The sequence below is a fragment of the Antedon mediterranea genome, chromosome 4 (assembly GCF_964355755.1).
Source record: "Antedon mediterranea chromosome 4, ecAntMedi1.1, whole genome shotgun sequence".
NCBI lineage: Eukaryota > Metazoa > Echinodermata > Crinoidea > Comatulida > Antedonidae > Antedon > Antedon mediterranea.
In genome coordinates, this window is record NC_092673.1 from 3856669 (window position 1) to 3872002 (window position 15334).

The 15334-nt window shown below is 31.7% G+C and overlaps 1 protein-coding gene across 2 annotated transcripts; it reads left to right on the forward strand.

Annotated features, from left to right (window-relative positions):
* Window positions 1-316: 316 nt before the first annotated feature.
* Window positions 317-11485, forward strand: LOC140046341 (epididymis-specific alpha-mannosidase-like). 2 transcript variants are annotated; one of them, XM_072090953.1, is made up of 19 exons: window positions 317-462; window positions 1262-1402; window positions 1884-1995; window positions 2316-2488; window positions 2843-2958; window positions 4103-4280; window positions 4641-4839; window positions 5042-5416; window positions 6013-6167; window positions 6376-6674; window positions 6808-6999; window positions 7074-7214; window positions 8205-8310; window positions 8553-8669; window positions 8933-9164; window positions 9452-9634; window positions 10151-10269; window positions 10400-10529; window positions 10633-11485. In XM_072090953.1, the coding sequence occupies exons 1-19, from the start codon at window positions 433-435 to the stop codon at window positions 10713-10715; spliced, it is 3081 nt and encodes a 1026-aa protein (XP_071947054.1). In that variant the 5' UTR covers window positions 317-432; the 3' UTR covers window positions 10716-11485. The 2 variants fall into 2 exon arrangements, with proteins under 2 accessions (XP_071947054.1, XP_071947055.1); XM_072090954.1 differs by lacking the exons at window positions 10400-10529; window positions 10633-11485 and having other exon boundaries at window positions 9452-9520; window positions 10151-10234.
* The last annotated feature ends 3849 nt before the right edge of the window (window positions 11486-15334 follow it).

Below are 15334 nucleotides of genomic sequence, written 5' to 3' on the forward strand. Positions count from 1 at the left end.
ACTTTGCTAACATTTTAAATGTAAGTTAAAATTAACTAATATATATATTAAAGAAATATACAAATTATTAAATATATCATATATTATTAAAAAATAAATCTGATATTTTATCTTTGTACTTATGAATCGTAAACAAGTATATTTACATATCAATGGGGGATAGGCGTTATTAAATGTAAGAGCACATTGTTTTTAAATAAACAGGATATAGAGGGCGTGCTGTTTAATAATGTAAACAAAAAAAAAAACAAAAAAAACAAAGTCACATGTTGATGATGAGCAATGTTTGCAGCTCCCTGTTTTTTAAAAATGTCACAATGTTTTAAATTCAGTTTGTTTCTTGTTATAGTAAATATATGCAGTTTTGGTAATAATGCTCAAAAACCTGATGATGACAGAAAGATACAGGCATTTGTAATTCCACATAGTCACATGGACGTTGGCTGGGTTTATACAGTGGAGGTGAGCGATAAATGTTTATTATTATAAAAAAACAAAGATATTTTAATAACTTTCAATGGACATTTTTTATTTTTCAGATACAGCTATGTAATATATACGTGCATCAATGTCGTCAACCCATTGTGCTGAATGTCCAAGAACCATGGTCCCCTTAAGATTTTAATCCGATTAACAAATACAATTTTTACAAAAGTGACAATATAAGATAATTCATAATGGCAACCACAAACAAATTACCATTGTTAGCAGAGTACTGTCCAATTGTTGATTACATAAACCCATAGAACTTGAGGACTAATATCACTGACAAATTATTATATTTAATAAATGGCCTAGGACCAATTTTCTCTGTACATCTATTTTATTATTTATTTATTTAATTTATTTTATTCATTTCGGCAATAAACATAAAATAATAATTAAAAAAAAAACAAAAAAAAAAAAAACATAGAAATATATATATATATATATGAAAAACAAGACACGAGGCCGAGGAAAGACAAAAGCATTAAACAAAACGCTGTCACCGGTAATGTGTGTCTCTCCAACACATAAATAACAAATAACAAGAAAATATACTAATATAGTAGACATATCATTTCATTAAAAAATTTAAAAAGTTTCTCTCCGACATTTAAAATATAGCTTTAGAGATAATTTAAAATTAATAAAAGAACCATTAACAAAAATATCGCGAATCTCATCAATCTTCATCATTGTATAATTCACCATCTCTGGCTCTCAATTATTTAAGGTTTTTTCTAAGAATTTATTGAAAATATAAAATTTTAATTGAAAGGCTAGTATGAAGGCATATGCAGCAAATGTGTACACAACCGTCGTTGAAAATCTGATGAACCAGCCCGAGAAACGCTTCATTGCTGTAGAACAAGAATTCTTCAGACTTTGGTGGAATAATGTTGCCAACAGTATACAAAAGGTAAAAAATAATATGCAATCAGAAAATGTTTCTTTATTAAATTTAATAACAAACATTTTATCCATATTTAATTACTTTTAATTATAATGGTAATACTTATTATTGTATCTACTGAAATTTGCTAGATTCTGATCCCAGCTAGCTACTAAAGCTCTGTCTACACTATCAAACTTTATGTGACAACAAAATGTGATGTGCCCATAATATAGAAACGATGATGTCATATCACTACCATATTTGGGTATATTACTACCATATTTGGGAAAGTCTTTATTATTAAACAGTGATTGGGTTCGCTTTTGACAATCCTGGCTTTTTGTTACTTTTTGTATTTTTATGTATTCTGTTGTTATTGTTATGAGCCGATATTGAATAAATGAAATCAGTAAATCAAATCAAACATTTGGGCACATCACACTTTTTTTGTCAAACTAGTTTGATAGTGTATACATTAAGACTTACAAAATTTTTTTATTATTAGAGCAATGTTTATAAACTTATTGAAAACGGTCAGATGGAGTTCATTATTGGTGGTCAAGTAATGAATGATGAAGCCGTTACAGAATACAGCGCAAACATCCAGCAACTAACAGGTACGAAAACATGATATTTAAAGTTTAATCTGCCATTTGTCTTCTCAAAGAAAGATTTTTCTTTAGAAAACTTTAATAAGATTGTCTGCAGATGTTGAAAAACAAAACATTCTGCTATATAATTAAATTGTTTATAAAGTTTCACCATAAAAGGCGGTTTTAGGCGGATGACGATGGGTGGGTCAAGAATTGATGCATGTGGCTAAAAACATCTGATCAGTTTTTAATGTCAAATAAATAATGACAAATTTTCTTTAATAGAAAGAATTTTGTGTTTGTTTAAATTTTTCATTTAAAGACATATATTTTTTATTTTGTAGAAGGTCATGCTTTTATCTATGAAACATTTGGAGTTCGACCTCAATTTTCTTGGCACGTTGACCCCTTTGGAGCAACTGCTGCCATGGCAACTCTGTTTTCATTGGCTGGTTTTAATGCACATCTCACATCCAGAATAGACTATGACAAAAAGGAGGAAATGATGAAAAACAAGGTAAGAATTTGAAGACTTCATTTTTTATGCATTATTTTGAAACTATATAAAAATGTAAAAAATTACAAACAGGTTCATTGACATAAATATTATATAATAATATTAAAGTTATTGTGGCAAACAATTTATAATTTGGTAGAACACACTTTCTCAATCGAAGAAAAACCTGGAATGTCTTTATTAAGGAATGGTAGTGTGGTAGGGATGGGACTTAAAACCCTAATTGACATATTTATGCCTTAGGCATTTGTACTCACAACAAATTTCCATGGGCTACTGGATTATGAAATTGGGATTTGTGTGACAGAACACAATTCCCTCATCAGTCAAAACTGACTGACTTTTTTACTATAGGGTCTTCAATTTGTTTGGAAGAGTACTGCAAGTTCTTTTGGATCAAATGAAATATTCACACATGTGATGGACAATTACAGTTACTGTGTTCCATCAGAACTCCCTTTTTCAAACAGGTTTGTGAAAGACTACAGCTCCTTATCTCTTAAACCTACTGATATGTAAAATCAAGGCAATCTAACAACAGGATTCTGAGCTCCGGAGATCAAAAGGTTTATCTGTGGCTGTGACAGGATCAGTTTCAAACCCCTGAAAATTATGTACAGTACAGCACAGTACTGTTGGTATTTGTCGCAACCAGACATAAGATGAAATGACTGTTACGAGTTCCTATCTTGGCAAGGCAAGCTCAATGTCCTGTTGTTAGATCGCCTTGGTAAAATATAGTAAAGATCTTTTCTACTGCATATCCTTAATCTTAATAATCATTTTATTTTTGCAGTATTAATTAGAAAAGCTCTTTTAATAAGATATTCAAATTAGCGGTTTTATTTATCTTCCTATTCTTGACTCTTACTCTTAAAATATCACAAAACTTTGCTGTTTTTCTGTTCATTTATGAATGGGTTTCATCTAACTGCTTAAATTGAATTGCCAAAAAAAAAAATAACCTAGTTTCATTGTAATATAAATTACAAAACAGTACAATTTATACCATAAAAAAACACTAATAACTACATATTTTTCTCTTTTGTTTATTATTTCTTTCCTTGTACATTTTATTTACAGAATGAAAATTAATATGAAGTCTATTTATTATACATTGCTCTAGAAGTTTGTCAAGTTATTACTAACAATTAATCATTGTAATACTGTATCTTTGCTTTACTAAAGAATGGTGGTATGTTTGCTTTTAAATACATATTATTCATTATTCCAATTTTCCTTCAACATATCAATAGTTTTACATATGCAAATTACAAATGTTAGGGTTACTTTAATACACCTGAGTGTGCTTATACAATACAGCAATTTAATCTGCTCATTCTTACTAAAGCTAACTCTTCATTTTCTCTTTCAATTTTTTTCTGTAATATTATCTTCATATCAAACCACTGGGCCGTACGTAGCCAGTATGAGGCAGATGAGGCCCATATATGGACATGATGATGTCATATCACTACCATATTTGGGCTTATCACTTCCATTTTTGGGCATATAACATTTTTTGGCATCTAGTTTGATAGTGTAGAGCTTTAGGCTACTAAAAATATTGACTACACCATGATTTTAACATAAACTTGATGTTTTGATTCAAAGATCTGGATTCTTTTGGAATGGTGTGGCGCTGTTCCCTGATCCTCCAAAAGATGGCATCTATCCTAATATGAGTTTACCTGTGACTGATGAAAACCTGAAGGAATATGCAGACGTGATGATTGAAAACATCAAACAACGTGCGGCCTGGTTCAAAACGAATAACGTCCTATGGCCATGGGTATGGAATAATTATCTTTCTGATAAAAATGAATATAATAATAGGAGAAATAGTATGGTCTAACCCTTTGGATGTGATATTTAGCCATTGATACTTTTTTGTTGTTTTAAGCTCTGTCTACACTATCACATTGTATGTGAAAAAATAATATGATGTGTCAATATGGACATGATGATGTCATATCACTTCTAAATTTGGGCATATAACTACCATATTTGGGTACATCACACTTTTTTTGTCAAACTAGTTTTATAGTGTAGACAGGGCTTTAAATGTGTCAATGGATTAAATTTTTTATTATTATTTATTTTAATTTACTGGTTTTCCTACAAATAGATCATTATTACATTTATAACCTAGGGTTGTGATAAACAGTTCTTCAATGCTACGATACAGTTTGAGAACATGGATAAACTCATGAAGTACATCCAAGCATCATCTGCGGACTATGGTGTGTCTGTCAGGTATGCTACCGTCGGTGAATATTTCAAGGCACTGCATGACGCCAATGAATCTTGGGATGTTAAGACGGAGGGCGACTTTATTCCTTATTCTTCAGGTAGGTTATATTCGAGCAGTAGTATTAAGAATTTCCATTTTTTGTCAAACTAGTTTGAGAGTATAAACAGAGCTTTCAAAATATAATCTACAGAAATAAGGTTTTGCTCCGTAATACACATTACCTGTCAGGATATATCATTAAAATTAAGATTTACGTGTTTCATTAAAAACTTGTTATCGCCTCAAATTAAAATCTACAGCACCTCATGAAGCTTGGACAGGTTTCTATACTTCCAGAAGTTTTCTCAAGGGCTTGGCCAGACATAGCCAATCACTGTTACATGCAGGAGAAAGTATATTTTCACTGTATACGCATTTACCAAACTCAACTAAAACAATTGATATGACATATGCACTGAACAAGTTAAAGAAGCTTAGATGGTCATCGGCCGAGGTTCAACATCATGATGGAGTGACCGGAACAGAATCACCAATCGTGCGTGATATGTATGTATCGCATTTAACCTCATCGTCAAATGGTGTCAGAGATGCAATTGAACAAATGATCGAAGGATTGATTACTAAAGATGATAAGAAGAAAGTTGAGCTTAATTTTCATGGCCATAGAACTAAAGGTATTTGAATATTTGAAGATAATTCCTTTACAGTTCTTACTATAAACAGGTGAAACTCCATTTAGAATTGTTATTTATTTCATACGCATCCAACGGTGAGCACAGACTCGCCAATTACAGGATGGATAAACTGTTTAATGGTTTATAATTTTTCCTGCTTATAAAGAATTGATAAACTATTTGATAATTTATTGTGCTTATAAACTAACTCTCATTTGAGGCTTAGGAAGTGGAGGTGAAAGAGTCGTGAGTTACAACCCTGGCACTAGGTCAAGAGTGAACACTCAAACTTGGAATTGGAAGGCAATCATGTTTAATCATTACAGCATGTGATACATGTTGAGTAAGGTGGAATATAGGGAAGTAGTTACCTAGGGCAAAATGTAAATATGCTACATTATAAGGTATCAAAATGTATGAAAAAAACAAGATATTGTTCTTCCAATCTTGTACCATACTCTTTGTCTCCGTGTTGTGTTAGTATCTGCACATCAATTGTATGTTCCAATCCATCTTAACTATTTTCTATTCATCATTACAAAATAAAAACATAAATGTATTGGCATTTTAAATAATATTTTTTATTAAACTGACAGATCCTGTTAATGGGGTCCTGAGGATCTCAACCAAACCAGTGCCTATCATAGTTTACAACCCACTTGGCTGGCCAATGAACAGGACCATCAGACTGAATGTTACTGGTAAGAACATCTGTATCAAAGACGCAGATGGAAAAAGTGTTCCTGCTCAGGTATGAAGTTTTCTTTAGGTTTTAATGCTGTACATGGCTGCATTTAATCAATCATTTTAATCAAGATGGTTTGAAGTTACTGTAAAGTTAAAATTAAGAAAGCAAAACATTTGGATACTGTACCGGTTACAATTAACTTTTTGAAAATTCATGTTTTACTAAAATTTCCTTTTAATTTTACACTATTTATATGATTTTTCTTTTACAGGTTTTACCTTGTTTAAACAAGAGCGGCCCTTACCAGTTGTTTTTCTTCGCCAATTTACCAGCATTGGGTTATAATACATACTTTATTCAAAGTGGTTACCAAGACAGCAACCATACCCATGATTCACAGATGACATCATCTACAGCGTATAATAATTTGAAGCAGACGACGAATTCAAAGCAGACGACAAACTCCAAAAGAAGAAATAAATATACAGAGAAAACTATGGCTATTAGTAATGACTGTTATGCGATAACAGTGGATAATACAACCAACTATTTAGAATACATTAAACTAAAGTAAGAGTTTGTTATTGACATTTATTGATTGATTGATTAATTGATGGATGGATCAGATTTAAGTAATTGACAATTGATTAATTATTACTTATGTTATTAAAGCTATATAGATATTTACACTTTTTTTTTTCAGACAATCTGGAAAACAAATAAAATTCCAGAACTTATTTATGGAATATGATGCTCATTCTGATGTTGCCAACGGACAGGTTTCAAACAACTATATCTTCCGACCAAAAGCAGATGCTCAGGTTGTAGGTCAAAAGGTCAAGTTGGATGTGGTTCGTGGGCCTCTAGTCCAGGAAATACGACAAAGTTTTTATGAGTAAGGTTTATTACATTTTAGAAATAATTAGTGAAATGCCTACCATTTTTTTTATAATTATTGGTTTGTTTTAGCCTTTTTCAGGACAAACCAAGATATGTTGTAACTTTCCGTCTCTATACATTACCTGGTTACCATGACAATCTGATCTGTAACCGCATTGAAGTGGATTTGCAGGTGGGACCTCTGAAGATCAATAAAGAGCTTATTATAAGGTATTATTTAATATATCATGAGCTAGGTTCACATTCAGAGTTGATCATGATCAACTTAAGATGTTTATTTGAACCTGCAGCAGAATTGATTCTAAACTTTATGTAGATATGTTCACATATATTGTTGATCATGATCTACTTAAGACGTTTATTTGAACCTGTAGCAGACTTGATTCTGAACTTTATCTAGATATGTTCACATTCATTGTTGATCATGATCTACTTAAGACGTTTATTTGAACCTGTAGCAGACTTGATTCTGAACTTTATCTAGATATGTTCACATTCATTGTTGATCATGATCAACATACAACATTTTACTTGAACCAGCAACAGAATTTTTAACTTAATATATCGTTAGATAGGGTTCACATTCAGATTTACTTGCAATGGTTTATTTCAGCACTCATTTTAAACATGATAAAGCATTATCCAAAACAAAAACATTAGTATTCATTGCCTCATTAGACTTAAATGGTACAGGATATTTACTAACACAATTTAGTGTGAAATTGTAGTCATTATAGTAAAATATTATTCACAATAGTTATAATAGTAAATACTTGAATGAACGAAACTTATAGTAGAGAAAAACTATTTGAGTATAATATAAAGAGCAGTACATGTACTGCAGTATGTTAACATATTCAAATTGTGATATTAGATTTTTTTTTTTTTTATTTTTTTTTTTTTAACCATATTTAATGAGGGTGATCCATCCAGCTATTGCTGATCATTAGGGACCCTCAGAGGTTCACAAGACAAACATATACACAAGATGCTCTACATAAACAAAGTCTTATTACAAGTCTTTGGGAGTGGAGTAATTTGGTCCTTAGAAAAAATCCTGACGGGATGTGACGGGACTTGAACCCAGGACCCTTGGACTGGTAGACAAGCATCATAACCACCAAGCCACAACTCCACTCAGATTGTTAGTACACAGTTAGTATAGGTTAGATTTTTAATTTTAATGATATTTGGTTCTAGATTTACAACAAGTGTACATAATTCTCGTACCATCCATACGGATGAAAATGCGTATCAGATGATGGAAAGACGCCCTCGTGATAATGTCTCGGAACCAGTGGCTCAGGTATTCTAAATAATTATTATTTAGGACATTTCATGTACGCTTCTTGGTGCTAAAGTCTACATAGCAAATGTCCATTTTGACTATTTCCATTTCATCTGGAACAATCCTGTAAATTGCATGCCATCTGAGGATCAGCATGTTAAATTATTTTTAGACATGCTCAGATGATCTGTTATTGCGAACAACAAATTATAATATAGCTTTATATATTTTAATTTATTAGTATTTTTCTCTTTTTTCAGAACTATTACCCCATGGTTTCCACTGCTTTTATTGAAGATATCAAATCAGATATTCGTTTCACTGCACTAGCAGAAAGAACCCATGGTGTTGGTAGTATTTCTGATGGTAAAATGGAGGTATGTGGTGGTAGTGTACTGTATGAAGCTCTGTCTACACTATCAAACTTTTGTGATGTGCCAATATATGGACATAATGATATCATATCACTACCCCATATTTAAGCATATCACTAACATATTTGGACACATCAAACTTTTTTTGCCAAACTAGTTTGATAGTGTAGACAGAGCTTTAATACGCCATTCACAGCTTTTTTAAACAGTAGTTCATTCAACCACAACTGTATCAATAATAATTATTATATTAACAAATGCTTCAGATAATGTTACTTCGTCGACTTGTCAACAATGAATTTGAAGACCATAATTTCAACCTAACGCTGAATGATACCGTGATTGTCCGTCCTACACTTTGGCTTCTGCTTGCCAATAGTAGCCTCTCCAGTCTTTTGCAACATCAGGCCAGGCTGCAGTTAGAGAATCCCCCACTAGTGTTGGCTGCTGATTACAGGCAAGAAGAGCAATTGACTAGTTTGTTTCATTCTAGGAAAGGTATGTTAAAATATGTGCATTAACAAATTGGAAGTCGTTAAGGGCATTGTATTTGACACCCAATCATATTGTGTGATTGTGTATTAAGCTCTGTCTACACTATCAAACTTTATGTGTGTAAGTGTGATGTGCCCAAATATGGTAGTGACATGCTTAAATATGGTAGTGATATGACATCATCATGTTCATATATGGGCACATCACATTCTATTTATAGAATGAGCAACATTAATTAATTAATCACTTAAATATATAAATGAAAAATTGTTTTACACTTTTTTTTGTAGATGTAACAACTCATAGATTCATCAACAAATGGCGCCAGCTTTTTAATTCAAAGTTTTCCAGCATTACATGTGAGCTCCCAGCTAACGTACATTTGTTAACATTAAAGACACCAGGTTGGAATTATGATGATAACCATTCAAAACATGTGAATAATACTAAAATTAATGTGGAATTTGGAAAAGGTAGGTACAGGTAGTAGTTTTGAATGCTATATAGGCCTACTTTAATATTTATTATAATTTTATATATGTTTTCATTATGCAATTGGGACTGGACCGTTTTAGAGGTGTTTACCACCTGTTTGTCCCTTCATCCTTCACTAAATATGTTTTGTCTATGTTTTTTTGGTATGTGCATATTTAGTGAGAAGTTAAATAAATAAACAAATTGGTATTTGTGAGATATAAAAAATAAAATGATAATAACCAAATTATTATAAATTATATTCTTCTCTCTGCTGTCTTTTACTGTTCCATCCAAGTACAGGCAACAAGTTAATTACTTTCTGAGATACACTTTAACTATAGGTGACACAATAGGATAGCATTGCATAACTGCTCACAATGTTATGCATTAGCAGAGAAGAGTGAAATCACTGTTCCCTGGCATTACAGATATGATAAAACCTTGATATGTAAAATTTCTTAAACCCATTGATTCTTTAATGAAGTCTGCAATCATGTGATCTTCTTTTGCAGGAGAAAAAAGAAAAGAGCAGACGACGGAGAATTTCAAAAGGGTCATGGTACGATTTCATCATTTGTTTGCTGAAGGAAAACATTCTTCAATGTCAAAACCAGTTAGCATAGATATACAAGTGAGTACCAATTATAAGCCTATCTTTGGGTTTTAAGCTCATCTTTAAGCTCATCTTTAAGCTCATCTTTAAGCTCATCTTTATTTGTTATTGTTATATTTCTAAATAATTTATATAATTTTGTTCGTAGAAACTGCTGGTAAAGTTTGGAAAGATATCGTCAATTGATGAGCGTAGTTTAACTGGAATTTGGTCAAAAGGAGATTTAAAACGTTGGAAATGGAACACAAATACCAAAAATAACAAAAGCAATGAATTATGTAAGTAATTAATTCCATTTAAAATGTTATTAGTTTTGAGTAAATTTGCTTGAATTTTGTAAAAGTATATAACCTAATAAACAACATTTTATTTAATATTTAGATCACCGTGGTGAAGAATTGAGAGGGACAGAATTCACAATATCTCCTCAAGACATCAGAACATTTTTTGTTAAATTCACATAAACAAGCAATTATAAGTAAAAGCAAATTAAAGACATTATAGTACAGTCAACACCTTTGGGCCGGCCAAATAAGTCTGGTTTTCCGGAAAGTCTGGTATTCGGAATGTGTTTTTAATGGTAAAAATAAATAAATAAGTCTGGTATTGGGAGAGTTTCTGGTTTTCAGAGAGTCCGGTATTGAGAGAGTTGACTGTATTCAAATAATGAAGAGGGGGAGAATTAAAAGCCTGGTTGTTCCAAGCCTCAGAGCCTCGTCGAATAGAGCAATCAATCTTTCACTGGATGAAAATAGTGTTCCCATCCAACAAACAAAAATGGCTGAGCAGTTAAGGCAGGGGCGCTGTTTACCGTACCTAAAGAGCCAACAATATCAGCATGGGTTCAAGGCCGACTTGCTCCTAGTTCTGGTGGAGCAAGTCTTCTCGGACTATAGGTCCAGTGTACACAGTTTGCCCTTGTAAACCCAGTTCATCATTCGAGACGAATAACCTCTGGTTCACAAAATAGCCCCTGTATCAGGAATCCGCCGCACTCATCTTGAATAAAATTACTACTAGGCCATTCAAATTGGCTGTGGAGTAGAGCAGCACAATAAGGATTGGTTTTAACCAGTCTAGTGAATTGCATTAGCACCCTCAATTCTTAAAAATGGGAAAAATAATGTATGGATCATAATACAAAATCAACCAATCAAAAGGCAAGGATAGTCTGAGGTTTGTTTTATAATAGGCTCTATTTGATGAGTATGCAGCTAGTATGGATATTATTCACACCTGTAGTAAGACCATTTCAAAGGTCATTTAAAACACAAGATGACACGTTTTAAAATGTGTATCAGTAACATTTATTTGAACACACCCTTTATGAGGTAATTAGTGTCATCAAACATAATTAATCTAATATGTTGAATTTACAAATGAGTAAACACTGTAACATATGGTATGGTAGTCTCTATGACTTGACAACAGTCTACAAAATTACTTTTTATTATGGTAAAATACTTTTTTAGTTGTACAGTATTTTATTTTTATTGTTAAAGTGATACGTGTTTTCACATTGTTATGTTTAATTCTCTTCCCCTATGACATTCAAACAACATCATAACAAAATCTTCTGGGAGGAGTTGATAGCCACACTGACTTCTCTATTCTGTTGAGATAAATTATTAATAACAAGTCAATATGATATTTTGTATGTTTTGAATTTTTGTATAATTTGAACATCGGTAAATCACAAACAAATATTCCCAAACATGTTTGTTTTGTCCATTTTGGTTAGGATTCCACCATACTTTATTTGGAGTAGACCGGCCAAGACAAAGTATTGGATAAGTGTTTTTATAAATATCCCTTACCTTTTGTTTACATAACAACATCACCATCCAGTTCCTCTACTGCAAAATATGATTTATGGTTGAATATTAACTTATTGAAGATTAAGAATTGTATTTAGAAGTTAATTGAAATTTGTCAAATTACTTATACAAATATATAAAATACCAAATTACTGATAGCCACATAGTAAATTATGCATAGTAGTGTAACACTCGTTTTGCTGAGACAAGGCTTATACATAATACAGTATTAACAATGTCATAATTCATCTTTTAAGTAACAAGTCTATCAATAAAACCTTGGCTGTTGGCTGTGTTCGTCTAAAGTTTGTGTTCGTCTAAAGTTTGCATCATAAAAAAACATTCAATTACAATAACATTTGTTTTTTTGATGTTTTTCCTCTCCATGTAGTCTGGGATAAATATTTTGGCAGATATGGCGTTTCATACGTATACTACTTGATTTTGTATTTTCAGACAAAAATCGCGGTCGAAATAAAAACAAATAAATTTAAAAAAAAGATAATACAGACTTGGGGCAAGTCTACTCTCCATGTTGCTCTACATTTACTTACATGTTCGTTTAAGTAACTGTCCACCTCCGTCACCATCAGACCCAAACGAGTACATCCATGAATCTGATCCAATGTCTAAATTGAACAGAAACTAATTCAAAAATGTATAGACATGGTGATGTCATATCACTACCATATTTGGGCACATCACACCTTTTTTGTCAAACTTGTTTGATAGTGAATTAAAATATAATTATTTTATGATCTCCCTCTTTCGTGAAAACAAGATATTATGAATACTAGACTACTTTTTCAATTCAATTCACTTTTAAATGATAATATAGGCCTAATAAATAAGAAATAACATAGACAAAAAACAATAAATCTGGGGGAAAGGAAGAAGGCAAGATCCCAGAAAGATGCAGGATCTTGAGTCGGCCTGCCTGGGACACAAAACAAAGGGACAAAGTAAAGCGGGACTCGGAACAGGACAAATCAACAGAAAGCAACAATGACCAGTCCCCAATGACCAAAACCATGATGATCACCCATATACCCCCTCCACCCTTCAAACCCTCCCCATTTTTAGGCTAGCCCCATTATTCTATATTCACACTTTTACAATACTTACTATCTTCTTCTGGGCCAGCTGATTAAAACGAGATACACAAAGATAAGTTTTAATGTTTTTATTTGTTTTTAAGCAAGAAATTTCAAAATGTGCTGTGCTGTGCTTTTATACTTAGCATGCTTGTAAACTTAGTGTTATTTTTTTATTATAATCGGGTGTTTTTATTAAAATATAAAAGATAAATAGACGAAAGTAATTCATTGATCAATAAATCTAAAAAAAGGTGGAAAATATGAATATATTGGCAATGTGTTATTACTATGAAAAAACAACAAATAGGTATATAATATTGTGCTCTCATTCATCATTCTGATCTGTACTTTTTTCTTTTTTTTTTGCTTAATATATGGTATAGGCCTAACTAATTATTGTTAACATTTTTAAAGTGCAAAATATGAATATATTAACAAGGTGTTATTACTATAAAAAAAAATAGGTAAGATAATATTCTGCTCTTATTCTTCTTCCCTGTCCCGTAAGTCAAGTTAAGTATAAAAAAATTCCAAGAGGCTTTATTTATTAAACCATTTGTTTTATCCTATTGAATAGAGTTTGAAAACTTAACTTAACTTTTACGTAAGCAAACCATTGACTTAAAACAAAGCAATCTGAACTCTGGTAGAATAATTAATGACAAATAAATAGGTTTTGTAAAATATCTGAAAATGTACTATATGAATCGAATATATTATTGCTCCTATCTTCCAAAGGCAAATTACTGAAAATTACAATGCAGGCTGGACCTCAATAGAGATACAAAATAAAATAAGCAAAAGGCTAAATCAAAACGATAAAGTAAATATACTTATACACTTGTAAATATGCAAACATAAATGTGTGATTCGAATGAAAGCGTGCTGTTAAAGATATAGGATTCTTCTGAAGAAGACATATGTAACAAGTTATGTTGAATTGTGTGCTGTAAGCTCGTTAAAAACATTTTATAAATGTGTTAATTAGAGAAATCGAATAAATGATGGTATTAAATAAGAGTAATGTTATCATTGTCGTGTCATATCGTCGCACTAGTCAATGGAAAGTCTCTAATGCGTATCAAACAACTTTGCGTCAGGAATTTTAGTAATTGGTAAGATGTTTGCCCTACTCTGACTTATACATTGAGAACACTTTGAATTTGAGGGAGACTCAGTTTTAGGTGACCGATATTTTGTCCTGCAGAAAGGATTTAAATTATTAAACCATCTCATCTGATAATATTCTGTACTACTAGTACTACAATACAAATACAATAATATCATTTTAACTTACATGATCCGTCCGTGTTTCCTTGTTGCAACAAAATTAATAACATTTTATTAACCATGGTGAAAAGAAAATAGTAGTAGGCCTATGTTTGATCAAGTTAGATTCTTTAAATTTAAAATACTTTTATAACTATAGATTGGTGTCGATTTATAAGATTGTGGGCAAATTGTCGAAATAAAATAACTGATGTCGTTTTCAAATACTACATAATAATTACTATTACTACTATTACATAACATAGGCCTAATCTATTTTAAAAATAAGCATAAATAACAATGAGCAATGTAAAAAAGGAATACGCTCCTAATTCCAGCGTACGTAATTAAGCTCTGTCTACAACTAACTGTATGTGTACAAAAATGTGATATGCCCATATATGGACATGATGATGTCATATTATTACCATATTTGGGCATATCACTACCATATTTGGGCACATCACTCTGTTTTGTCAAACTGGTTCGATAGTGTAGACAGAGCTTTAGAAAAAGAGATTAATAACTTTCTCTTAACTTCAATCAAGCAAAATCAAGGGAGAGATTTGATCACGTCGAATAATGTGATTGTTGCTTTCAGACTCCTCAGATAATAGGTCGAGTTCACACATGCAGAAAAAATGTTGTCTCCGGTTTAGAGAGCTATGTCACCATATGTTTGAGGAGAATGTTCGATCATTTTCTTTTTTACTAAAGTTAATGGATTCGTTGTCATTATAATAACCATCATTGTCTTTTTGTACATCAAACAACAACTATTAAAAGTACAACTAACTGGTTGCGTTCTCATGTGTGATTGATGTGTGAAGATTATATAGAAGTACATGAATTAATGATGCAATCCTGATAAGAACGAAATGAGAACAAAATGTTCGCTAG

Bases quoted from the DNA above. Each gene is read 5' to 3' on its own strand.
- LOC140046341 (XM_072090953.1), top strand. From the start codon at position 433: ATGGACGTTGGCTGGGTTTATACAGTGGAG. The intron at 7,215-8,204 runs GTATTATTTAAT...ATTTGGTTCTAG, and splicing joins AATAAAGAGCTTATTATAAG to ATTTACAACAAGTGTACATA. The intron at 10,270-10,399 runs GTGAGTACCAAT...TTTTGTTCGTAG, and splicing joins CAGTTAGCATAGATATACAA to AAACTGCTGGTAAAGTTTGG.